The 24,872-nt window shown below is 35.7% G+C and overlaps 2 protein-coding genes across 3 annotated transcripts in view; one reads left to right on the top strand and one right to left on the bottom strand.

Annotated features, from left to right (window-relative positions):
• The window catches only part of ADAM10 (ADAM metallopeptidase domain 10), a 57,314-nt gene extending 40,124 nt beyond the window's left edge, over positions 1–17,190 (top strand). The window contains exons 6-16 of the mRNA XM_052809037.1: positions 362–511; positions 3,020–3,112; positions 3,750–3,933; positions 6,161–6,324; positions 7,977–8,160; positions 9,125–9,275; positions 11,577–11,760; positions 12,954–13,062; positions 13,352–13,572; positions 14,318–14,444; positions 14,924–17,190. Coding sequence (XP_052664997.1) covers positions 362–511; positions 3,020–3,112; positions 3,750–3,933; positions 6,161–6,324; positions 7,977–8,160; positions 9,125–9,275; positions 11,577–11,760; positions 12,954–13,062; positions 13,352–13,572; positions 14,318–14,444; positions 14,924–15,018 — 1,662 coding nt within the window. The 3' untranslated portion in view covers positions 15,019–17,190. The remainder of the gene's footprint in view (positions 1–361; positions 512–3,019; positions 3,113–3,749; positions 3,934–6,160; positions 6,325–7,976; positions 8,161–9,124; positions 9,276–11,576; positions 11,761–12,953; positions 13,063–13,351; positions 13,573–14,317; positions 14,445–14,923) is intronic.
• Positions 17,191–20,693: 3,503 nt separating this feature from the next.
• Positions 20,694–24,872, bottom strand: part of LIPC (lipase C, hepatic type) — a 65,221-nt gene continuing 61,042 nt past the window's right edge. For both annotated transcript variants that reach the window (XM_052809039.1, XM_052809038.1), the window contains one exon: positions 20,694–21,913. In XM_052809039.1, the coding sequence (XP_052664999.1) occupies positions 21,808–21,913 (106 nt within the window). In that variant the 3' untranslated portion in view covers positions 20,694–21,807. The remainder of the gene's footprint in view (positions 21,914–24,872) is intronic.

Genomic DNA, 24,872 nt, shown 5'->3' with positions numbered 1-24,872 from the left:
TAAGTCCCACAGGGCTGATTTTTTCTCATCTACAAATTGTTCATCTTAGAAAAGGATTATGAAAAAGAAAAATTCTAAAGATCACGTGAATGAAAAAATATATTTCACCTTGACTGCCTTTTATAATGTAAAGTGAAATGCACAGAAAGTTTTGACTGAGATATTAAAAATAGATGAGATACTTGAAAACTGGCTATAACATACTTAGTTTAATTCAAGATTCATGAAACTTTGTGGGTTAAAGAATGAAAATCTGTTTATATTAGTGGAGTATGTTTAGAAAAATACATCACTTTTTAGGTAATCTAGTGCAGCATGTAGTTCTACAGAGTTAATACATTTATTTCCTATGTATATGTAGAAGCCTTTTGAAGAGCCTAAGAACAAGGGTCCACAGCTTCTAAGAAAAAAGCGTGCCACTCAGGCTGAAAAAAATACATGTCAGCTGTATATTCAGACTGATCATCTGTTCTACAAGCATTATGGAACAAGGGAGGCTGTAATTGCACAGGTATTTCCAATCCCTTTGTTTTAAATAATCTTCTTTTACTTTATTTGTGTATTTCTGATAAATTTCATGTAATTTTAATTGTGTATGTTATTGCTTATTTACTGTAGAATGTCTTATTTCATTTGTAACAGTGATCTTGATATTATTGAAACAGCTTTTCTTATTTCACTACAAAGATGCTATCTATCTGTGACAAAAGTCCTGGGCGCTTGTGCTTCCCTTTAGTTAATAATGGTAGCTGTGGTTTGTTTAGCACCTCTGAGCAAGACTTGCAGTCTGACTTCTTCAGTTCTTACTCAGAAAAATAATACTTCCTGAAGAGGAAGAAGTTCTTCGCTCTGAGGGCAGTGAGGCACTGGAACAGGTTGCCCAGAGAAGTTGTAGATGCCCCATCCCTGGAAGTGTTCAAGGCCAGGTTGGATGGGGCTTTGAGCAACCTGGTCTAGTGGAAGGTGTCCCTGCCCACGGCAGGGAGGTTGGAACTAGATGATCTTCACAGTCCCTTCCAACCCAAACCATTCTGTGATTCTATGAAGAGTTCTATTCTGTTTGACAGCCTGCCAAGCCTCTGTGTTAACACTTACATAGCCTTTCATTTGAAATTTTAGTTCAAAACACTGTGTGCTAATGACACTGAGATCTGTTCCTGTAAGTGTCTGATGTAGTAGAAGGTTAAAAAAGCAGTGGCAACTAAAGGTAGATGCTTTTCATTTGTCAATATACTATTAACTGGAAAAAGGGTTGGGGGTTTTTTTGCTGATCATTTGCTAAAAATATGACTAGAATGTTAACATACTTGTCTTGAAGTCTCAAGTTTCACTGCTGCTTGCAAATCTGACTTTTACTATTTATTCATCTGTCATGGTTTAAGCCCAGCCAGCAACTAAGCACCATGCAGCTGCTCTATCACTCCCCTGCTTCAACTGGACAGGGGAGAGAAAATATAACAAAAGGCTTATGGGTTAAGATAAGGACAGGGAGAGATCACTTAACCAATTACCGTCACGGGCAAAACAGACTTGACCTGAGGAAGATTGGTTTGATTGGCAATAAAATAAGTTAGAGTAGGGTAATAAGAAATAAAACCAAATCTTAAAACACCTTCCCCCCACCCCTCCCTTCTTCCTGGGCACAGCTTCACTCCCAAACTCTCTACCAAACCACCCCAGCAGCACAGGGGGATGGGGAATGGGGTTTATGGTCAGTTCATCACATGTTGTCTCTGGCGCTTCATCCTCCTCAGGGGCAGGACTCCTCACACCCTTCCCCGGCTCCAGCATGGGGTCCTTCCCACGGGAGACAGTCCTCCACAAACTTCTCTAATGTGGGTCCTTCCCACGGGCTGCAGTTCTTCATGAACTGCTCCAGTGTGGGTCCCTTCCACAGGGTGCAGTCCTTTAGGCACTGAATGCTCCTGCGTGGGCTCCACTCTCCACGGGGCCGCAGGTCCTGCCAGGAACCTGCTCCAGCGTGGGCTTCCCACGGGGTCACAACCTCCGTCGGGCATCCACCTGCTCTGGTGTGGGGTCTTCCACGGGCTGCAGGTGGATATCTGCTCCACCGTGGACCTCCCTGGGCTGCAGGGGGACAGCCTGCCTCACCATGGTCTTCACCACAGGCTGCAGGGGAATCTCTGCTCCGGCACCTGGAGCATCTCCTCCCCTTTCTTCTTCACTGACCTTGGTGTCTGCAGGGTTGTTTCTCTTACACGTTCTCACTCCTCTCTCTGGCTGCAGTTTCTGTGTCTGCTGCAACTTTTTTCCCTTCTTAAATCTGTTCTCCCAGAGGCACTACCACTGTTGCTGATGGGCTCAGCCTTGGCCGGCGGCGGGTCTGTCTTAGAGCCAGCTGGTATTGGCTCTGTCGGACATGGGGGAAGCTTCCAGCAGCTTCTCACAGAAGCCACCCCTGTAACCCTACTGTAATACTGCCAAAACCTTGCCACACAAACCCAATACATCATCACACTGTACATATGCAATTCAACTCGTGTAACATTTTCCTAAGCTCTGAAGTCACCTTCAAAATCAGGTTTTCAATGCGTTAGCTTTTCTATGTGCTCTTGGAAAAGGTAAACGATCAATTTTTTCATATTTGTGTTCTACCAGAAATGAAAGAATAATGCTGTAACAAGTAAAATTTTTCTCAAAAAAAGAAATACAGTGCTTTGAATACAATTTTAACTACAGGGCTATCTTATTGTAGCAATGAATTGAATGCGTATCACAGACAAGTATCTGAATAGTTGATAGCATTATGTATAAAAAACAAAAAAGCAAATGGCAAAATACTTTGCTGTTATCTGGCATGGTGGCAATGCAGATGCTAGGTTATGTAGTGATTTATTTCCATTATTTGCCATCAGCTTTTTATTAAAAAGGCCCGTTAGAGTTCATATGGCATTATATCTTATATGTAAAAGTATAGGCCTTGCAGTTGTAGCTATTTAAGATCAGCTATTGCATAGTACGTAGATTTTTGAACTGTAGATGCTTTTGGTTTTGACAGATATCCAGCCACGTTAAAGCGATTGACACAATTTACCAGTCAACAGATTTCTCAGGAATCCGTAACATCAGCTTCATGGTGAAACGAATAAGAGTAAGTTGTATTGGAAATAGTTTGAGCTTCACTGATACTGCTTGGAAGCTGTATTTTTCAAAAGTCCTGTTGCTGTTCACTTATAACCATTTATTGTTAGTAATTTTGTAACACAAGTGTCTCTGTAAAACAGTTCCTTAACCCATTTATTCGTTTTGGTTTTAGTGTTTATTGTCAAAAGCCTGCGACTTCTGTTGTTAAGCTGTAGTCAGCTTTTATAGGAATCAACTTATGTTTCAGCAGTGTTGACTGTGCGGTGAATAGACTGTATTCGTTTCCAAGAACTTTAATACTATATAAATAAATAGATATTAAATAGATTATGACTATCCAGGTTGAAAGTTCCTTCTAAAAGTGATGATTTAAGAGGATAAATATAAGCTTTTGAGTGCTGATGGAAAGGAAGAAGAAAGAAATAAGAGAGTGGGGTTTTACTACACAAATGCAATTCTTTCTTTAATGTAGAACTTAGTTTTCCAAATATTAGGGTGGTAATTTGTCAAGGCCTATAAATCTTTAGCCACATCTTTAACTATTTAACATAACAAGGTATTGACAACAGTAAACCTCTTGGCTGGTATTTACAAGTTAAGTGAAAATGAATCATGTCTTATAGTTTGTTTCAATTTACTTTTAGATTAACACAACTGTAGATGAGAAGGACTCTTCTAATCCCTTCAGATTTCCTAATATTGGCGTGGAAAAGTTTCTGGAACTGAACTCAGAACAGAATCATGATGATTATTGCTTGGCCTATGTGTTTACAGACCGTGATTTTGATGATGGAGTTCTTGGTCTGGCTTGGGTTGGAGCCCCTTCAGGTAATTATATCCAAACCTTCAGTGCTATGAGATAAAGTATTGTAGGTAGGTACAAAGAAGAAAGGTAGAAACCATGTCATTTAAATTGACAGCAAATAGACAAAAATGTCTTAACCAGCTTTTCACATTTTTGGTTAGGTATGGTTTGAATGATATTTTTTAAAATATAAACAGCATATCATGTGTCGCTTCAATTGCTCATCAAAAAGACAGCAAGACTAAGACGTGAACAATAAAGAAAAATGTATTTCTTTTGTTAGACAAAGGTGGTATTACTTGGATGGCTTTTATTTATGACAGGTATGAGTGACCAGTAAAGTGACAGAAGAAACAAGTATTTTTGCTATATATAAACAGAAGTTACAACTATGCAGTTTGAATTTTGTAGTAGAATGACACTGATTAGATTTTGTAGTAGAACGACACTGATAGAAAACTTAGGTTTTCTAGGTAGTGCTGGAAGCAAAATTATTATTTTATTTTATTTTTAATAAAGTAAAATTAGTGAGATCTTGTTCTGGGAGATACCAGAATAATTATTGTGTGACTCTCCTTGAACTGCCTCTCATTAGTTTCAATCTAGTTGTGTATTTTGGGTCTGAAATATGTCTCGATGTAAAAAATCAAACAATAGTCTTCATGTGTGCAGCATCTTGAGATGTTTGTCCTGGATGTATTAGTTTTGTAGGGTGTATTAGTTTCATAAAATGATGTATTTGAAAGATGTTAGTCTTTAAATTTGAATAAATACAAATTCTTTAATAATAGCTCAGCACAAATTCTAAATTGTGGAAACATTCACAGAAGTAAAAATCAGAAATTCAGAAGGAACAGTTTTCCCTTGTTTCTTCCCTCAAGTGATTTCTATACAATAAGGAATTAGGCTGAAGAACAACAGGTTCTATGAGACTTTGCAAGAGACTGGATACACTTTTATGAGAACATTATCAAGAGCTTTAGCAGCACTCGAGTAATTGTGGAAGAAACATTAAACTGTTCATGAGATATAGCTATACATTATAATCTAACTCTGTTTACTGCTGTACTTTCCTCTAAAGCGCATGTTGGTTGTAGAGTACTGGAGCTATGTAGAAAACTGTTGTGGTATGACAGTCTCTCAGACTTTGATTTTAGGAGATTATAATGCTCAAATAAGTATTAGTAGCGTATTCAGAGGGGTAACAGATCAGTGGATCCATGAGTGTAGTAAGTATGTTGGAGGGACCTGTGTGGACTAACCTTAGTGACTGTGGAAGAACCATAGGAAAAATAATACACAGGTGGCGTATGTAAATAAGAAACTGGGTCTGCGATGACTAGTCCAGTGTATAGACTGAGCAGCCACAGGATGAATTGGAATGTGCTTTCCATAAACACTGCTTCCAAAACTAAATTTAGTTTAGAAAAATTAAGTTGATTTGAGAGATTTTCATTCTTAACGCATACTGACATAGGTTAAACGGGATATTTCACTAAAATGGAATTTTACTTCAGAAAGCAAGGAAGCTTCTTTAGAGTATTTTTTAGACACCACTTATGTTAGTAATAGAATAGCTGAATTCTAGAACATTGATAATGCCTCAGTACAAACTCAAGTTATGGAAAAATTAAGTGAAATTAAAGTCACAATTTCAAGACTTTTCCAAACAGTAAGTGTGATGCACTTTATTGTTGACCTTCTAAATACGGGTCTGATTAACCCACGCATCAAAAGTATTTTCAGCTTTAGTTTGTACAGTGGAAAAATGAGTCACTTTTGCTGACAAGGATATATAGCTAATCTTAGGCATTTTATATAAATGCTCATGCTATGAGAGAGGATCTCCTGTGATTTTACTGTGGCTGTTTTTTTGACTTAGTGAAGTGTAAATGGGATGTAGATTGAGGCTGCCTGTATTGGACATTGCACCCTGCTAGTCTTGTACTACAGGTATGATGAAATCAGGGCTTGTCCATGCAGTGAAAGCCCCAAATAGCTCTTACTTAATAGCTGTTCTAAAACAGCTAACTTCTGTATGAATGTATCCATTCAGTGCTGTGAGAGCATTACTGTGGATAAATCTAATCTACTTTCAAAGTTGGGTTAATATTAATTACACAGAAGAACTCTTAGTCCGTAGGCATCCACTGAGGAGGCAAGCTGTTTCTTGTTCTAAATGTTACTAGAGAAGTAACACAGGACTTCTTTTCTTAAATGACTAACTGTTGTACTTTTGTCTAAATGCAGGGAGCTCTGGTGGAATATGTGAAAAGAGCAAACTGTATTCTGATGGTAAGAAGAAGTCTCTGAACACTGGAATCATCACTGTTCAGAACTATGGCTCTCATGTTCCTCCCAAGGTTTCTCACATTACTTTTGCTCATGAGGTTGGGCATAACTTTGGTTCACCTGTGAGTATCACTATTGATCTTTTACTCACTTTCAGCCATTTTGAAGCACATGATTTGCAAATGGAGTTTTTACTTCTTATAAACAAGGAAAATATGATAGTGACTGCATGTGCATATGTGCAGGTACATCGTACGTGAACAAAAAACAGACTGCGGAACTAAGCCCCTTTTATGAGTATTTGACAACACTGACGCAACAGTGGATTTTGTGAATTGTTTATTTCTACTAGTTCAATCTCTTATAAAGGGACTTTATTATTATTCCTAAAAACTTCCCTGTTTTTATTGAAGACTAGGGTCACACACATCTTTTAAATATATTTTAGTTTATCCTAGAGAGGAGGAAGAAGAATCAATGCAAAAATGATTAAGACAATACTTTATTCAACAAATGAAGATAGAACTGGTTCTTTTTTGTGTTCAATTATTTATAATTACAAGTTTACCTTAGAAAATCATGGAGAGGATTAAGGTACCAAGAACAGTATTTTAGAGCAAAATTGTCTCCCAGTCATTTAGGGACATGATTTGTTTGTGGCAAGCTGAAAGCATAAGCCTTTTGGTTTTGCTGGAGATCAGAACAAAGTTTTCTAGTTTGGGTTTTTTATTTTTATTTTTAAACTTAAGTATATAGGCTTTCTACTCTTGGAAGTAAAATGAAATCAAGATATGACAGGAATCATGAGTTCTTCCAAAACAGCTGTTCACACGTGAATGCATTCCTCATGTGCCTTGAAAATACCTAGTACCACTGCTCTGAGTGGGAACAAACAAGCCTTCCAAGTGTAACTGAAAATATGAGCACATGAAACTGAAAAACCAGTCCCACTGAGTGAAACAACTTTTGGATCTGGCTGGAAGATGGTTCTTTTCATTTTACTCTAAGTTGCATTTAATCCAGGGAAATACGTGAAAGTATGTGTTTCGTTCTACCAAACTGTAATAAATGATATAGTTCTCACAACTATGTTGAAATTTTAAAATTTACCTACTTCTTTTGGAGACATAGGTTGTGTTTCTGGAAAGTTGGATGCATCAGAACAGCATTAGAGTTCCTCTTACGCTTAGTAACAGTATGTTGTCAGTCTGCTAATCGCTAGTATGCCAAACTCTAATGCATTTCATTCATCATGCTGGATATTGTATAGATCTAGTCACTGGCTGACAGAAACAGACTTCTGCTCTATTCTGAAGACCGCTTTGCACCTCCCTCAAAATGAGCAAAAAGAATGGACTGCTGTTTCAGTTAACTCCTGCTTTTATTCCACAGAATACTTATTACCCTTTTGTGATCATAAAGCCACTCTTCTTAGGATATGGCAACTTCTTTGAGTCAGAATTCATTCCAGGATATGAACTTGGGGTACAAATTACCAAGAATGAGCAAATAAGCTAAAACTTAAGAAATCACATACTTGCTACTGTTGTCTGGGAAAAACAAAAAAAAAACCCCAAACAAATCTTTCTTTTCTGTATGCTTTTTGTATTCCAAGAAACCTTAGAGTATAAGATGGTGTTTTGTTTTTATGAACCTTTTATTCTCACTGTGTTAAGGCTACCACATCAGGTTACTTTTGCACATGTATAAAAAGATAGCAAGAAATCAGAGAAGCTGTTTTGGTAGAAATAGTTTTAAAATACTTGTTTTGCAGCATGATTCTGGAATGGAGTGCACTCCAGGAGAGTCCAAGAACTTGGGACAGAAAGAAAATGGCAATTATATCATGTATGCAAGAGCTACATCTGGGGACAAACTTAACAACAACAAGTTCTCTATCTGTAGCATTCGAAATATCAGCCAAGTTCTTGAGAAAAAGAGAAATAATTGTTTTGTTGGTATGTATTTAGTTATCCTGAAAGCAGAATGGCTAAGCTATTACTATTATGCTTGATTAGAAATTTATTTTATTAATTTTTATTTTACTTTTTTATTTATCTTACTCATTATTTATTTATTTATTTATTTTAGTTTATTGAAAAATTCTGTAAGTAAAGAATTGAATTTGAGATCTGGAGTACTGTGTCAAGTTTTGGGCTCCCCAGTACAGGAAAGACATGGACATACTGGTGTGAGTCCAGCAAAGGGGCACAAAGATTATTAAGGGATTGGAGCATCTGACATGTGAGGAGAGGCTGTGAGAGCTGAGACTGTTTAGTCTGGAGAAGAGAAGGCTGGGGAGTGGGGTCTGTCCTTATAAAAGCCTGGTGGGAGGGAGTAAAGAAAACAGGGCCAGAGTTTCAGTCATGCCCAGCAAAAGGACAGGAGGTAAGGAGCACAAATTAAAATACAGGAAATTCTATTTAAACATTAAAAATATAAGGATTTTGCAGGAATTTGCTTTCTGGAGTTTGATGTGTGAGCTCTCACAAATTTTGTAAGATAGCGCAGCAAGTAGGTTTTGGGTTTTGGAGCAGTAGTAGTTCACCCCAGTACCATCAGCTTTAGCCTTAAGGTCCGCAGACTCTTAAACGAGGAGTGCAAGAAAGGATGCTGCTCTGGTGGAGGCTTAGCAGAAAGCTTCTTCTTATCACTGTTGATTTCCTACCCACACAAGAAAATCCCGCTGTTATCAGCAGAAGCCTTTTACTCGGAGGCTTAAAATTCTGAATTGTAGGAATGACTAAGCTGGGTGGCAAGCTAATAATGCAAGTTGACTTGAGCCCTAGTCTGAAGTCCATCTTGACCAGTCATTTTCAGTCACGATTAGCTGGATGCTGTTGCAAGTCAATGTTAACATGTATAAGTCTATTTCCATGTTCTGTGTACTGCTTTGTACATAAATATACTGGCATTTTTCAGAGTCTGGTCAGCCCATCTGTGGTAATGGACTGGTTGAACAAGGAGAACAGTGTGACTGTGGATACAGTGACCAGTGCAAAGATGAATGCTGTTACGATGCAAACCAATCAGAAGATAAAAAATGCAAGTTAAAACCAGGCAAATACTGCAGGTATGGTACATGTCTGTTTCAGTGCACTTTAATTTTTCATATTTATTGGTAGCTATAATTGATATTTTAGAATCTGAGTCTGTTTACTTGCATTCTTAAAGTACTTATTTTGTTTAAAATGCCTTATACAGTGAGTGAGAAGTTCATAAGCACAATTATGCTATGCAAGTCTTGGTGCTAATTGTAGCTTGCTTTCACTTAGATGACTGTTCTCTAGCTTTTGAAAAAAACATAATATGGCACTGGAGTGTATCAATGCTAACATATAATACTCAGTGCAGACAAATATGTGTTGGAATTCTGTTATCTTTATTGGAAATGTGTTGTGCAGAAGTCTTGCAAAAACCATATGATTCAGAAAAACACAACCAGGATGCTGTTTTTATGATAGGTACAGGAAAGTATTAATTACCCAAAGGATAGTGGAGGATATTACAAAATAGGATCCTATCCTAGTGCCATTTCTACAGCATTGTGTAACTGGAAGATGACTGAAGGATAGAGTTGATAGATTTTTTTTTTTTTTTTTTTTTTTTTTCATTTAATGCTTGTTTTGTAAATTAAATTAAACTATGTTTTTAAGTCACCTTGTATCTTGGCAGTGTTGTGTACACAGTGGTTATTAGAGGAACTTTTAAAGATCATAAGACTTACAGTGAAGTAACTCAACTTCTACCTTTTAGTTCTGTGACTTAAGATACATGTTAAATCTTTACCTTATCTGAAAATCTAAGTGGATTTTTTTCACATGAAAGGCATGAGCTTTTGTTCCTCTCTAAACACAGACATAAATCTAACATCTGGTTAGACTCAGCCAAAGATGAAGAGAAAATTACTATTATTTTTAAGTCTAAACCAGCTCAACTTTTAATACAGCATACACAATTTTGTTCTAATTAAACTTTTCTGCCCTAAAAATGATCTTTGTCATCCTGGCAGCGGGCATAAAAGTAGCATCTACTGTTAAAATGTATTTGACAGTGTAAACATGGTAGAAGGACCATCTCCTGTGAATTCCTAGTTGCAATAATTTTGCATGTCGTCTTCTCTCTGCCTCCCCACCTTGCAAATTCTTATTATTTCTGCTAAAACAAGGGCCTTACATTGTCTTGCTTTATAACTGTTTTCTGAGGTTTTATGTTTTATGTTGCACCTATGGTGAGGAGCTGTTTCCTTCTGAGTACAACAGGTGCCACTGCCACCTCCTTTCTTTGCTCTCTTGTGTTCAGCTGACTGTAGTCTAGCTTTATGCCCTGCTGGAACAGTCTTAAATATGAACTGCTGCATCATTTTTGGTTTAGGATTCCTTTTTTTTCCAGTTCTATTAAGATTGAAAATTTTACTGTACAAAGAGGTTTCCAAAGACATGTAAAGCAAATCCAAGTGTAAGAATGGATCACGTAAATAACACATTAAAATACATTTTAGGAAAACTATGGTATCTATTCAGCTACTTTACATGTCTTTTATGGGTGATGTAAGAGTGATTTTTCTTAGCATGCGATAGTTTTAAAATAGAGAGATCCTGACCTGCAGAAGGTCTGTGCTATCTTCTGATGTCCACTGAATGCCATGGAGCACACTGAATAGTGTTGAGATACAGAACAATTTGAGATGAGAACTGAGGAGGCTTAGCTTTAATCAAGTAGTTACGTATGTTTTATAACATAAGGGGCTCAGATGCTTTGATGTCTGTGACAGAGAGGAGCCCAAGTGTTTTGGGGGAACCAGTGAAGCTATATGGCTTCTTTGACAAATCTTTCCTTCCCCCAAAATTTGTTCATGTGCTGACTGTGATTTCTGATACAAGATCTGACCTGTCTCCTTCCCTTTTCTTGTTTATTTAAACAATCTAAGTGGTATGGCTGCAGAAAGAAAAAAAATTTCTTACAGATGTTAATCAGTGACAGATAAATCTTGTCTTACTTACTATATTGAAACTGATACTATCAAACTAATCAGTTGTTCCTGAATTAATTTTGCCAACTTGCTAATTGAATGTTTTATATATACAAACTTTGAAATCCTGTTATTTTCTATATATTATCATTTAAAATGTGCTTGTACTGGTTTTCTAATATAATGCAAATAGTTCAGCTGGTTACTACAATGACTAAGAAATCTGTATTCAGTGCAGCAACCTTTTGTTACCTTAAGGGACAGAAAAAATTATTTTCAATCCACAGTTTACTTGGCACGAATCAGAAATATGTTGATTGTTTGAGTAGGTTTCAGGATGAAGAGTTCTTCTGGAATTGTTCGTGCTTTTTCTTTACATCCATGTTTTCTGCTTATTTCTAGCCCTAGTCAAGGCCCCTGCTGTACTGCACAATGTAATTTCAAACTGAAGACTGATAAGTGCCGAAATGATTCTGACTGTGCAAGGGAAGGAATGTGTAATGGTGTCAGTGCTCTCTGTCCAGCATCTGAGCCTAAACTAAACTTCACAGCTTGCAACAGGCACACACAAGTTTGCATAAATGGGGTATGATTTTTTTTTTTTTACAGTCATATGCAACTGCAGTTGTTTATTGTGAGGCATTGTATTATGAAGTGATATGGTTTCAATACTTAATGGAGAAGAGTGTAGGAATCTCTTTTTCAATAAAAATATTTGATTTATTGCTCTCAATCAAAATAACTCTGAAGGTACACCAAATATTAAGAAGCAGGTAACAAGTACCAAGCTAGCTTTACTGTTCGAGAAAGTTCCATTTGAAGTTTTTTGTAAAAATCAGGGATATGAAAGTGTTTTATTTCCTAGTTCCATCTTTTCATTTTATGTCAGTCTTGGTCAAGTAATTTTGTTGCCTTAGAAAATTAGATACGCTGTCAATACATGTTGAATTTGGTTTAATGAAAATACACAATTCCCATGTGCATGTAACAGATGTGCAAGCATATGGAATTACTCTGAACTGCCATTAGTTTCCTGGGTTAAAGAGTCCACGGCAGTTGCTATGAAATATTGATGGGAAGTCTCTTATAAATCAATCTATGTTTACTTGGAAGCAGAAACAAGCAAAGGTCATCCTCTTAAAGAGCTGTAACTTGTGTTGCTGTAAGTCTGTTTTCTGCAGTCCAGGTTTTAAATCAAATAATACTGCTTATAATAATTTTTCAGCTAATATAGAGTAATCTTAAAGATAAAGGTATTATCTTTATATAGTTACTTGATTTTGAAACAAGATTATAAATAACACTGAAAATTTTTTTATTGGAATTTGAAGGGTCCTCCCACAGTGGAATTAAATACAGAATCTTTCCTGCCATTTATTTTTATTATTATTTTCTGAGAGAAAATATTTTTGAAGAAATGCTTTTGATTTATTTTCTTAACCACGATTTTGAGTAATCATGTTTCAGTGTGAATTGCGGTGCTATGAGTGTTTTGCAGGGTACTCTGAGGCTCTAAAAGAAGATAGTGTTAAAAAATGAAATAGGGTAAACCACCTTTAAAAAAATTATCAAATAAACCTAAACACTGCAACTGAATAACTGTAATAATTTTTTGTTTTATAAACTTTAGAGGAAATTCTAGCTATTATTTTTATTGATAAGCATCTTTAGACCTATGATTATGCTTTCACCTATTAAAAATTAATATCCTTCCTAATGTCAGTGTGCTTAAAAGTGAAATTGATTTTTTGTGTTCTCATGCTTTTGTCTCATCAACAGCAATGTGCTGGCTCTATCTGTGAGAAGTATGGCTTGGAGGAATGTACATGTGCTAGTTCAGATGGCAAGGATGATAGAGAATTGTGTCATGTCTGCTGCATGAGAAAAAGTAAGATTTGTCTGAATTGTAAGCATAAATATAGCAGTAGGTATCTGAGGAATCTTCTCATGGTGTTTGTATTTTAGTTTTTGTTAACTTGAGAGCATACTGTGATTTTGTGCTTAGTTTCAGATAGACGTTGCATTGTATTTTGTAGGAAATAAACGATACATTCTGGTTTTTTACAGATTAATAGAAACTTGAAATTTTTCAAAAGCATTTTGAACAATTGAACACCAAGGTTTCTTTCATGCATGCATGTTTTAATACAATAATGGTATTTGTATTCACTTTTCAGTGGACCCAGCTACTTGTGCAAGTACAGGCTCTAACCAGTGGGAGAAACACTTTGGTCGTAAAACTATTACTTTGCAACCTGGATCTCCTTGTAATGATTTCAAAGGCTACTGTGATGTGTTTATGAGGTGTCGGCTAGTAGATGCTGATGGCCCTCTAGCTAGATTAAAGAAAGCAATTTTTAATCCAGAGCTATATGAAAATATTGCAGAATGGATTGTGGTGAGTATTTTGGTTTTTTATCTTGCCAGTGTAATACAAAACTTTCTTGTTAATCAGTATTCACAGTTGGTATGTGTTGCTGTATATATAAAGTACTTCAGCATTCTTCAAATTATAATCAGTCCTTGTTTTATTAGTTTTTCTATAAGCACCTTGAGGGCAGCAAACCAGTTTGACAGATTGAAGGGAATGGAAACAAATAAATAACAAATAAATAAGTAAATATTTTGTGTTTAATACCTTTATTCACTCTACTGTCTGTTTTGGTGTAAATGTTCGTGTTTTTAATTTATTGGGTTTTCCTGGTTTATACTCTTCATATTTGAATGCTCTGATTTCTTTTAAGGAACTAAATATATTGATCTCTAGCATTTCTTATTTTTACTGCACTAGATGACACTTTCCTAATAATAGACTGGGAGGAGACCTGCAATGAAACACCATTATAGAGCTGCATAGTCAATTTTGTGTAAGCTGTTGATTGTTTTAGGCTTATATAGCTCTGTTGTAGTGTATTTTCTGTGAAATACTCTTCTGATAATAGAATGAATCTGAAGTATTTGGTTGGGTTTTTTTTATAAGAACTTCGGGGACGTTTTTCTTTAAAATTTTATGGTCTTTTAAGTGATGTTTCAGAACAGGTTTTTGACGACTTTTAAAAGGCAAAGGAAAGCCATATTCAATGACCCCTGTCTCTTGCGCATGTCTGCCAGCCCTCCAGAAATCATTCTTTTTGTGTTTTTAGGCTTACTGGTGGGCAGTGTTGCTTATGGGAATTGCCTTGATCATGTTAATGGCTGGTTTCATTAAGATATGCAGTGTTCATACTCCAAGCAGTAATCCAAAGTTGCCTCCTCATAAACCACTTCCTGGTGAGTACACCAGATAGTTAAATTTGCAGAGAGATGTTTTATCCACAACTATTTTATCCTAAAGGTAAATTTCAGGTGTCCTAACCTACAGTTCTTAGTCTGGCACTGTGAAACTACAAATGGAATTCATGCCAGTGAAACAATTCATAAAAATGTAACTGCTGCCTTATTTTCCTATAACATAATATGCATATCAAAAGAAAGCTTTGAAGACTTATTTCTAAGTCAGAGTTCCTTTTATTTCCTATTCCATGCTATGTTTTGTAAGAATCAGCCTGTTCAAGGAACTGCTGTTGAGATGATAAAATGTATTCTGTAAATACTCTATGCAGTTATTCATCTATTTAAAACCTTGCAGGTCTAAATCTGAAGCCTTTCAGAAAAATAGTTATATTTAATTTGCATGGCCAGGGCAACTTTTCTGGAAATCATTTCTTTTTTAAATTCATTTTAATAATGTGTACCTTTCTTTGAAACAGGCACTTTAAAAAGGAGGAGACCACCACAAACCACTCAGCCACCACAGCGGCAAAGGCCCCGTGAGAGTTATCAGATGGGACATATGAGACGTTGACTGCAGCTTTTTGCCTTGGTTCTTCCTAGTGCCTACAATGGGAAAACTCACTCCAAAGAAAACCTAATAAGTCATTGTCCCTGGTCTAACTCTCAAAAATTGAAGAGGAAAAAAAAAAAAAAGCATGATATGCCCTCAAAGCAAGTGGAAATGGTTAATTTTTAATAAGTGAATCTTCCAGCTCAAAAAGAAGAAAATTGAATATTTTTAATTTAGTGGCACGAAGTCCTAGAGTATCATGATTCTTTCCCCCTTCTGTGCTCTTCATTGCTGCATTTTCTTCACTTGCAGGCAAATATGGCTGTAGTAAAACTTCTACTCAAGAATTGAAAAAAATATATATTTTTCAACTGCCAGACAAGGCTAGGAAGCTAGACCACCTCAGCATTGGAGACATTACTTGTCTATGTATATACATTGTTATATGCAGACATGTATTTCTAACGTACACCCGTACTTGTGTGCAATTGTAAACAAGAGAATTGCAATATGGATGTTTCTTTGTATTATAAAACTTTTCTGCTATTAATGAAGAAATTACTGTTTAATTGACATACTCAGGATAACAGAGGATGATGGTGTGTAATGGTCAAGGATCCTGTGATGCTTTACACAGCAATTTTGAATCAAATCAAACTTCTTTTGTCACGATCAAAGTTGTTTCAAGCACTCATTTCATCTTTATCAAACAGCTGCTAAGACATAGCATACAAGATTGACTGGTCTTTTAGAGATATAACAGGTGTTCTGCAAACTTTGCAAATGCCAGAATGTTGAAAAAATGTTTTATGTAAGTGTCTAATTTCTTGTAGTTCAGCATAAATATCTTTAATTTGTCTGATTATTCAGTTAAATAATGAATAGTTAGATGAAATATTTCCATGCTTTATTAGAAAAATCTGCCTGTTATTCAACTTGTTTTAAAAATTGCAACCGTTTTATTTGGGCTGTTCAGATATTCATATAGTATGATAATTAAGTTCGTGTTCTGAGGGATGTGGAAAGAAAGAAAAGCTGTAGGTTTTTTTATTTTCTTTTTTAATTTATCAGAGATTTGGATAACTTTTCAGCATGATGCTGTTGACTGATAACCACTAAAGTAGAGTGATCTGCCCAGCTACTGTGGCAAAGTTAAAATTGTAGTTAGGACTACCAGTTTTCCCACATTTTATACCAGTAGCGAAGTTCAACAGCACAATGTCCCATTCCAAAGTTTTTATTACGAATGTAAATAATTGGCATTTTTGAAAGAGGAAACAAAAGATGTCTTAAGGTGCTTAACGCTATGCAGGAGATGAAAGGGGGCATTACAAAATGTTTAAGCTTGTGATATATTTATTGCTTGTTTTCCAAAAGCACCAAGCTGATTAGAGACGCAAATGGCTATGATTTTCCTGGCTTTGCTTAGGAGAAAATTTACTAAGGGTTGGACAGGCTTCCTTTGTTTTTTTTCTTTTTGTTTTGTTTTTTAAGAGTATAAGGTTTACACAATCATTCTCATAATGTGACGCAAGCCAGCAAGGCCAAAAATGTTACAGAATATAATGGGATCTCTTCCTTGTAAACTTGTACAGTATGTGGTAACTTTTTCAAAATACAGCTTTTTGTACATGGTTTAGAGACAAATTTTGTACATGAAACCCCAAGTCCAACAGACTATATAAATAATTCTAAATGATCTTAACTAGTTAGAAGTGTATGTAGTTGCTTTTAAGTCATTTTAAATACATTTGTTTTAAGACTGTGCAAAGGTTGGAAGTGGGTTTGCATTTCTAAAATGGTGACTTTTATTCAGCAAGAGTTCTTAGTAACTTCTTGAGTGTGGTAGACTTTGGAACATGTAAATTTTTTGCCTGTAATGTTATCCTGTGGTAGGATTTTGGCAGACAGATGCTGCCCTATTTTATTTTGAGTCTAAGTTAAATGTTTTCTGAAAACAGAAATGTGCACTGAACTCTCCACTGCAAGTCAAGATGTGGTAAAACCGAAAGAAAGTTCAAGACAATGAAATGGAATACTACTGTCAATTTCATGTCCACTGTGTTTTATACAGTATCTTTTTTGTTCACTTTGGAAATTTTTACTAAAAATGCAAAAAATAAAGTATTGTGCAAAGATATGTAAGGTTTTTTGAAACTTGAAATGCATTAATAAATAGACTTGATGAAATCATCCTCTGAAGATCCATTTACTTTTTGAACCCTGAAAGCAAAAAGGAATACACAGATTCTGCTTAATTTTTGGCTTTCTCTGGAAAGAGGCTGTCATGCCAAAAAGTAATTCTACTTCACACTATCGAAGTGCACCTCCCAATTTTAACATCATACAGTAAAATGTAAGACAGTGTTTTTGTGTAACCTTTTTAAGGAAAAGCCCTAAAATTACCTTTAAATTCTATGTATGATCACAGGAATAAAGCTTTCTCTGTTCTTATCTTTAAAATGGAAACTACTTACTGGTGGGGTATTCAAGCCTGGCACCATAGCTACTGAATGGTAATACCTTCTGAAATAAATATATATTTGAAGAGGAATACTGGAATTGTGCATTCAGAGTATTGCATGTTAACTGATGGATAAGACTTAGAAGGAGCAAGTTTGCTTTTTGCAAGGTGTTTTAAAACTGCTAGGCTGGGTCTGTGTTTCCCTGTGTGTTGTATAGTTGATTTAAGTAATAAGAGTGCTTTTAAAAGCCAAGTCCAGCCAGCTAGCCTTTCATTCTTAGGGCTGTTTGTTGAGAGTGGCCTGCTTAGACATCTGTTTCCCTAACTGAGCAGCATATGCTTTGATGTAATCAAAGCATATTCAGAGTTCCTGCCTTGCAGTACTTTTTATTTTCTTTTTCCCCTGGCTTTTTTTTTTCTTTTTTTTTAATAGAAGTGCTTCCCCTTGCAGCTGCATTGCACTGTCAGGGCAAAAGGTATTAAAATCAGTTGGAGCAGAGCCCTTCTGCAAATCAGCATCATAGGTGCCTAATAGATTTGGTGGTGGTTGTTGCATTTAAATTTCTGCCTAGGAACACAAACCAGAGGGGTAGAAATAATGCCTTAAACATCTAAAATACAAATTTTCTGTATATTTTAAAATGTTTTGGGGGGAGATAAACAGGTACATAAATAGCTGTAATTTCTCTAACTAATATTCAACCTGATAGTCCCTAGTTGTAGCTATACATTTATTCATCTTGAATTTCTTAATGTTTTAGTCATTAAAAGTATACATTCACCTCTGGGATAGAAGCATATATAGTCAGAATGGTGTGAATGTGAGAGGAGCAACAAACTCCCCTTAAGCTATGAAACTCTATTTATGCCATACAGACTAGAAGTCATTCATATAGTTTGCCTTTTATTTAACATTCCAATATTTCTTTCAGGAAAAAAAAACACAAAAAGGAAGGAAGAGATTTTTTTACTTCTGAATATTGGAGGTTCATTATTACAGAGAGGTGATTGAAAGGACAGCAGTCATTATGTTGTCATAAGCTGTGCTTGCGCTGACAGTATTAGGCTACTGATGGCTTTCAAGGTCTTGATTCAGTTGTTTGGAGTGAGACAGGAATAATTCCAATGAGCAGAAAGTAAGGCACCGCTACAAGCACTTGCAATTGTAGGTATGATTTCAGTATTATATTCAGGCATTGTACGACTTTGAGTATGCTGCAACTTGGACTTTATTTAATTTTTATATTAGAAATTAGTGTAATGGCTATCAAAACACAGGGACAGGATTTATTTAGACATACGACTTGTGAAAAATGACATCAGAATAAGGATCTTCATATCTGCAAGAGTTCAAATACTGAATGTTCTTTTAATTTTCCTATTTGACTTTTTAAAGGTTTTCAATTTGTCTGAGGATGTACTAGCTTGTTTCAGTTGAACTGGAGAATGGGTTTTTTTCCTCAGAAGCTTTAGAAGTCCTCAAACTGCAGTATCCCCATTACATGAGTTTCAGCATGCTGTAGTCATCTCTGACCTTTTTTTCCACCTGCTTTTCCTGAACTAATGCTTTCAAGCCTGTTTCTCCTAAAGTTTTGATTCCTTTATTGGCCTTCTTACCAAGTAAGTGATAGTAATGTGAAAGAAATGCCAATTTTAATGTCTAAAGTGTTTTTAAGTGTGTTAGGATGTGTAACTACAGGAAAATTATTACTTGAAAGGCTCTGTGAATATGTATGTTTTACATCATAGAAACCTCATTAAAAGCTGTCTCTCCAACTCTAGTGGGTTTTTTTTTCAGGTATAGCAAAACACTAACATTGTAGTTTCTGCACTGGAGAAGCACAGTCCAGTTCTTTCTAACCTTTGTCTCTTGCTCCGTCATCATTCACTATCTTCTGAACAAAGCCTTTTTGGAGGAGTAAGAGTAGGATTTGGTTCAGGAAGCTTACAACGTTCATAGCTTAGAAACTTGGTGATAACCAATGTTGTAGATGCAATTCCAATGACAGTATTTCAATTCTTCTGTAAGTAGACACGTATTGTATAAACAAAACAACTCTAAACATAAGAAGTAAAAGTGGGAGATCTTTAGCTTTCCCCAGAAGCAAAAGTTGAATTCTAGAAACAATCTAGGGAGATGCGTTATTTGAGTTAGCTACACACACATACTTCTCTCTCTGTTCTCTCTCTCTCATTTTTCATTGTGCTTTGGAAAACTAAAACAGCCACGCTGTCATTTTTGTTTCTTGTCTGTTATTCTTCAGGACACTGTCCATTTTAACTACATGCCCCTAACTACATGTCACTGGGTCTCTAGCACTTGAGTGTCTCCAGTGGATTATAGCTACTACAAATGTAAAAAAATAAACCAACCATCATCTAAAAAAGCTCTGGTGCTTACCTAACTATTTCAGGGATACTTATTGCTGAAATTTCCCTCTTCTGTGTGCGCTCCTGATTTGACTTTTGGCTATTATTAAAGTGATCGATTTTTAGATAAACACAGAACATAATACAGAGCTTTAATAAAATAATTATGTTAGGAAATTTAAGTATTGGGGATGGTAACCTGAAGCATGAAATTAATCATTTAAATTGTGTTTTTTTGACATAGGAGGAGGAAATACTTTTCACGTTTAAAAAACCAGTTTGCAACACTGAGCAAAATCTTTTAAAGCACAAACCTTCATTTTCTGTGAAGATCTAAAGATTCTTTTACGTGGAATTTGTATCTAAATCTATAAATATTTCTTCTAATCAAGATGTTACTCCAAGTGACCATTTTAAATATCAGATCAGCTTCTGAAATTCACACCTCAGGAAGGACAACTATTCTCATTTGAAAAGTAAGTATGCTTCAGTTCCCATCATATTTAGTCAGCCTTTCTGTTTCTGTATTGAATATTCCTCATTGTTTAAAGGACTGGTAGTTATTGGAAGCAGCTTTTAAAAGTTAGAAGTTAATATTCTGAATGTTTGGCGAAGATGCCTGCATTCAACATTTGATCACTGTTCATTGCTTGCGGGATTGTTTGCTCTGTTCAACTTGTTCATTTGTTGTGCTTTTTAAATAAATCTCCCTTTAATCCTGCTAACATCTGTATATTTTGATTCAAAATTCCCTGCAATATCTTGGTATGGAAAATATGCTTTGCTCCAGGTCTTAGGACTATCTTGCACTTTTTTTACCATTTAGAGAACATTTAAAACAAATTAAATTCAGAATACAGAGTTGTAGAAACATAATTTTTAATGAATCTTGTGCTTAGCATTACAAAGTGACAAATGAAATACTCTGACATACATATTGATTTCTATTTCAGTATGCACTAACCATAAAATAAAAATAATCTGAGACAGTGTTTCTCTATGTAGTTTATATTCTGACATAGGAAAAAAGGGAATTGTTATGTTTGAATTTATAAAGTTTGTTTATATACACTAAAGATGTTTGAGGCTTTTACCATTTTCATTTATTCATGCAGTTTTGAATCATGCTAAAATCTGCTATACAGTGATTTAAAATCTAAAACTCTCGAGCCTTACCTGAATAGGTAAACATGATTTTAATGTAAAAGTTAACTGAACTTAGTTGTGCTAGGATTGCATGTAGTATACTAAGCATCATTAAAATAATTAAATTACTAGTAATTTAAATCAGTACTTCAATTAAAACAGTTAAACAGGAAAACATTTTCCAATAGAACAAAGTTTAGTATAGCATTTTTAGGTAATAGTTATTTGGCTTGTCATATGGTTATGACAGATAGCTCAAGCATTCTGTATGTTGAGGTGTGTTTTAGGTTTTGAATGTTACAAAGTAAAAAGTTCAAACTCTTTGTTAACAATGTTACCTATTTGGGAATATTTTCTTCTATTAATTATTTAACTCTCCCTTCCTTATGGAATAATTTAGGAAAGTCTTATCTGATAGTAGTCACTATTAGTGTTTCAAAGTATTTAATGGGAAATGAGGCTCCTTTTTCCCTTAAATTCAACAAAATGAAATTTTTCAAAGGCTTATGGCAGTGATTCTTTCAAATAGTAATCTTTTTATTTCTAGTGAGCAGGTGTTTTTTAAAACTTTAAACAATTTAAAACTGATGGTTGCCCTTCATTAAATCGCTGATTGATCACATTGAGAGTAGGCTCGTAGATGAACAAAGCACATATTTCAGCTTACTGTTGTATCACAAAATCTAAATTATTTTTTTTTAATGTATTTTCTTTACCACCTCTGAAACTATCAGGATATTTAAATTTAACATAGCTGTGTATTTTTAAAACATTTTACTAGATGTATAGTATTTTGAATATATTTGGTGAGTAGTTTTTTGTGTTCTTGCTCATTTTCTGTTTTGTCTCGGAAAGCGATCTTCACACCTCACAAATGTTTTCTCCTGGGCTGGATGAAGGTGAACGTTGTCAATGCTTTGAGAACAAAACGTCATTCTAGAAAGAAAAAACAGCATGTAAGCATGATGTTACTTTTTAGGGCTACTATCTGTATTAAAAGTGTGCTCTCTGGATATACCAAATCTGACTTTCTTTATCCTGTCTTTTACAGGAACTTATCTGATTGTTTTTATGGGCTTGTGAGGAAAGAGATGCATCTGGCTGCCAGATAGTAGGTACAGAGTAAAAGGAGTAGACAACTCCCATGTACTGACTGCATTATGCCTCCATCTTTCTGTTACCATGCACAGCATGCTGTCTTCCATAGCATACCCTCACAGTGATTTGGTCTTTGTATTCAGTGGCCATTGTCATTGTTTCAACTCTTACTGTTACCACCGGGATTGCACTATTTAGCCTGCTAGTACTTAGTTGGACTACTAGTATTTAGTTGTGAGGTTGCAAAAAATCAGTTATGTAGGATGCTAACAACATCAGTAGCTACATATGCTACAGAAATATTTTCCATATTTGGAACTCAAATATGTTGGAATCTGGTATTTTATTGCTCATAATAGTCTGTTTATTAAGTACTTTTTAAGTTTATGCTGTTACGTTGTGTCTAAGTGTTTGTCATTAGATAATCTAAAAGGAAAATTTATCATGTCTATAAATATCACAACATTGTGAGGTAAAGGTACATGGAGATAAAATATTGTCAACAGTTTGTTCAAATTCTTGAGAAAGCACAAGACAACTCAAAACACATCTTGTGTTTACTACCTTTTTTTAATATTGAATTTCCAGGATTGCTAATTCTTTGATTCATGATGTTTGGTCTTTCCAAGACGACTGAAAACTACACAGTCTTTTCTTTGAAGAAAATACTTTTCTTTGAGTGTCCTTTGTTCTTCCTTTTAGAATCACCTAATAATCTTTCATTCCCCCCTGTCCTGGTTTCAGCTGGGATAGAGTTAATTGTCTTCCTAGTAGCTGGTACAGTGCTATGTTTTGAGTTCAGTATGAGAAGAATGTTGATAACACTGATGTTTTCAGTTGTTGCTAAGTAATGTTTAGTCTAAAGTCAAGGATTTTTCAGCTTCTCGTGCCCAGCCAGCAAGAAGGCTGGAGGGGCACAAGAAGTTGGGAGGGGACACAGCCAGGGCAGCTGACCCAAAGGGGCCAGTGGGATATTCCATACCATGTGACGTCACATCTAGTATATAAACTGGGGGGGAGTGGGGGCGGGGGGAATCGCCGCTCGGGGACTAACTGGGTGTTGATCGGCGGGTGGTGAGCAATTGCACTGTGCATCATTTGTATATTCCAATCCTTTTATTATTACTGTTGTCATTTTATTAGTGTTATCATTATCATTATTAGGTTCTTCTTTTCTGTGCTATTAAACCGTTCTTATCTCAACCCACGAGTTTTACTTCTTTTCCCAATTTTCTCCCCCATCCCACTGGGTGGGAGGGGGAAGTGAGTGAGCAGCTGCATGGTCCTTAGTTGCTGGCTGGGGTTAAACCACGACACCCCCTCAAGCATTAATACAGTATTTCAACAGTAACATGTCATTTTCTTTCCCATGACAAGCCCAGATTGCACACAACAAAACCCAGCATGTAATCAGTATCCATTAAAATCTTGACACAAACTCCCACTTCTGTTTGCAGAAAAAAACCAACTTCTAAGGAGCCTTAGGTAGCTGAAGACACCAGCATCTTTTTTTGTTAGTATAATAATTACCCACCTCAGTTACCCATTTCCTAGGATTTCTTTAGTAGTACAGGAGTAGTATTTGGGAGAGTAGTAATGCGGGCGCATGTGCCAAGTGCTGGGTTAGGATAGGAAAATACTTACAAAATACAATTTCAGGGGGACAAAACCCAAGAAAATATGATCCCTCCTCTGCCCCCCCAGCACACACAGATTGTCTTATGAAAATGTCTCTAAATTGTCTAATTTGTGTCAGTATCAAAGAGATGCAGGTCTCCCAATAAGTACTGTTCCACAGAAAGTCTGCAGTAGTTATAACTGCTGCTGGTAAGAAAGAGACTGCAGCAAGGAATAACCACCTTCTAACTGAGCCACAGTTACAAGGTAAGACATGCTTTTCTCATTAACCTTAATTAAACTGCTCAGTTAAAATTTCTCAAAGGATTAAAGCAGTGGGAATCATTACAAGTTTTGTTATTCTGTCTTCTGGCTGAAATTTCTCTGTGTGAATAAGCAGTTTCAAATGTGTTATTAGCATTACTGTATGTAGAGAACAAGGCTACTCAGACTTGTTCATCCAGTTTCAAAGCAATCAGTGGGGGAAAAAGAAAAAAAGCACACACACACACCCACCCCCAAAAAAACAAAACAAACAAAACACCAAAAAAACCCAAATACAGAGTTTGGTTTGCATTCTTTTTTTTTTTTTTTTTTTCTGGAAAACTGCACTCTGATGCTACTTCAGAGTTCAGCTGACAAAATTCTCATCCCTGAATAAAAAAGCACAACCAGAGTGCAAAAATTACTGTCAAATACCAGTGAAAGTCTGGTATGTAGAAGTATAGTTATTCTTTTTGTTTTCTAGGACTGCTGACATTCTGTTTGCCCACTACAGAAATTTCAAAATATCTGTAGTTGAAACTTTACTTCCACAGTTTATCACTCCAGGAACTTCTTATACAGCCTGCGCAGTGTAGTAATTCATTATAAACTGTCAGACACTGGACTGGCTCTAAAACGGACGAGACAGAAATAAGGGATTTTTATGATAAAGCCCTTAACTTCAATGAATAATCAGATGACTCTGTAGTTCTGCATGTGGTGCTTCTAATGAGTACTTTCAGGAATGGTGATGTTGAGATTCTCTATGAAGTAGGTATTGAAAGTCAAATAATTAAGATTTGGCATATTTTTTAAGTAAGAATTTGAATTTTTCATGGCCTTAATGTTGGAGTCAATATTTATCTTAGGTAGTATCTTGTTTCTTTGAAAATTCATATGGTCCTTATTGAGTGAG

This window comes from Harpia harpyja, chromosome 14, assembly GCF_026419915.1.
Source record: "Harpia harpyja isolate bHarHar1 chromosome 14, bHarHar1 primary haplotype, whole genome shotgun sequence".
NCBI classification, from domain to species: Eukaryota; Metazoa; Chordata; class Aves; order Accipitriformes; family Accipitridae; genus Harpia; species Harpia harpyja.
The sequence above is the reverse complement of the archived record's forward strand: the minus strand, read 5'-3'. Positions and strand labels throughout refer to the sequence as shown.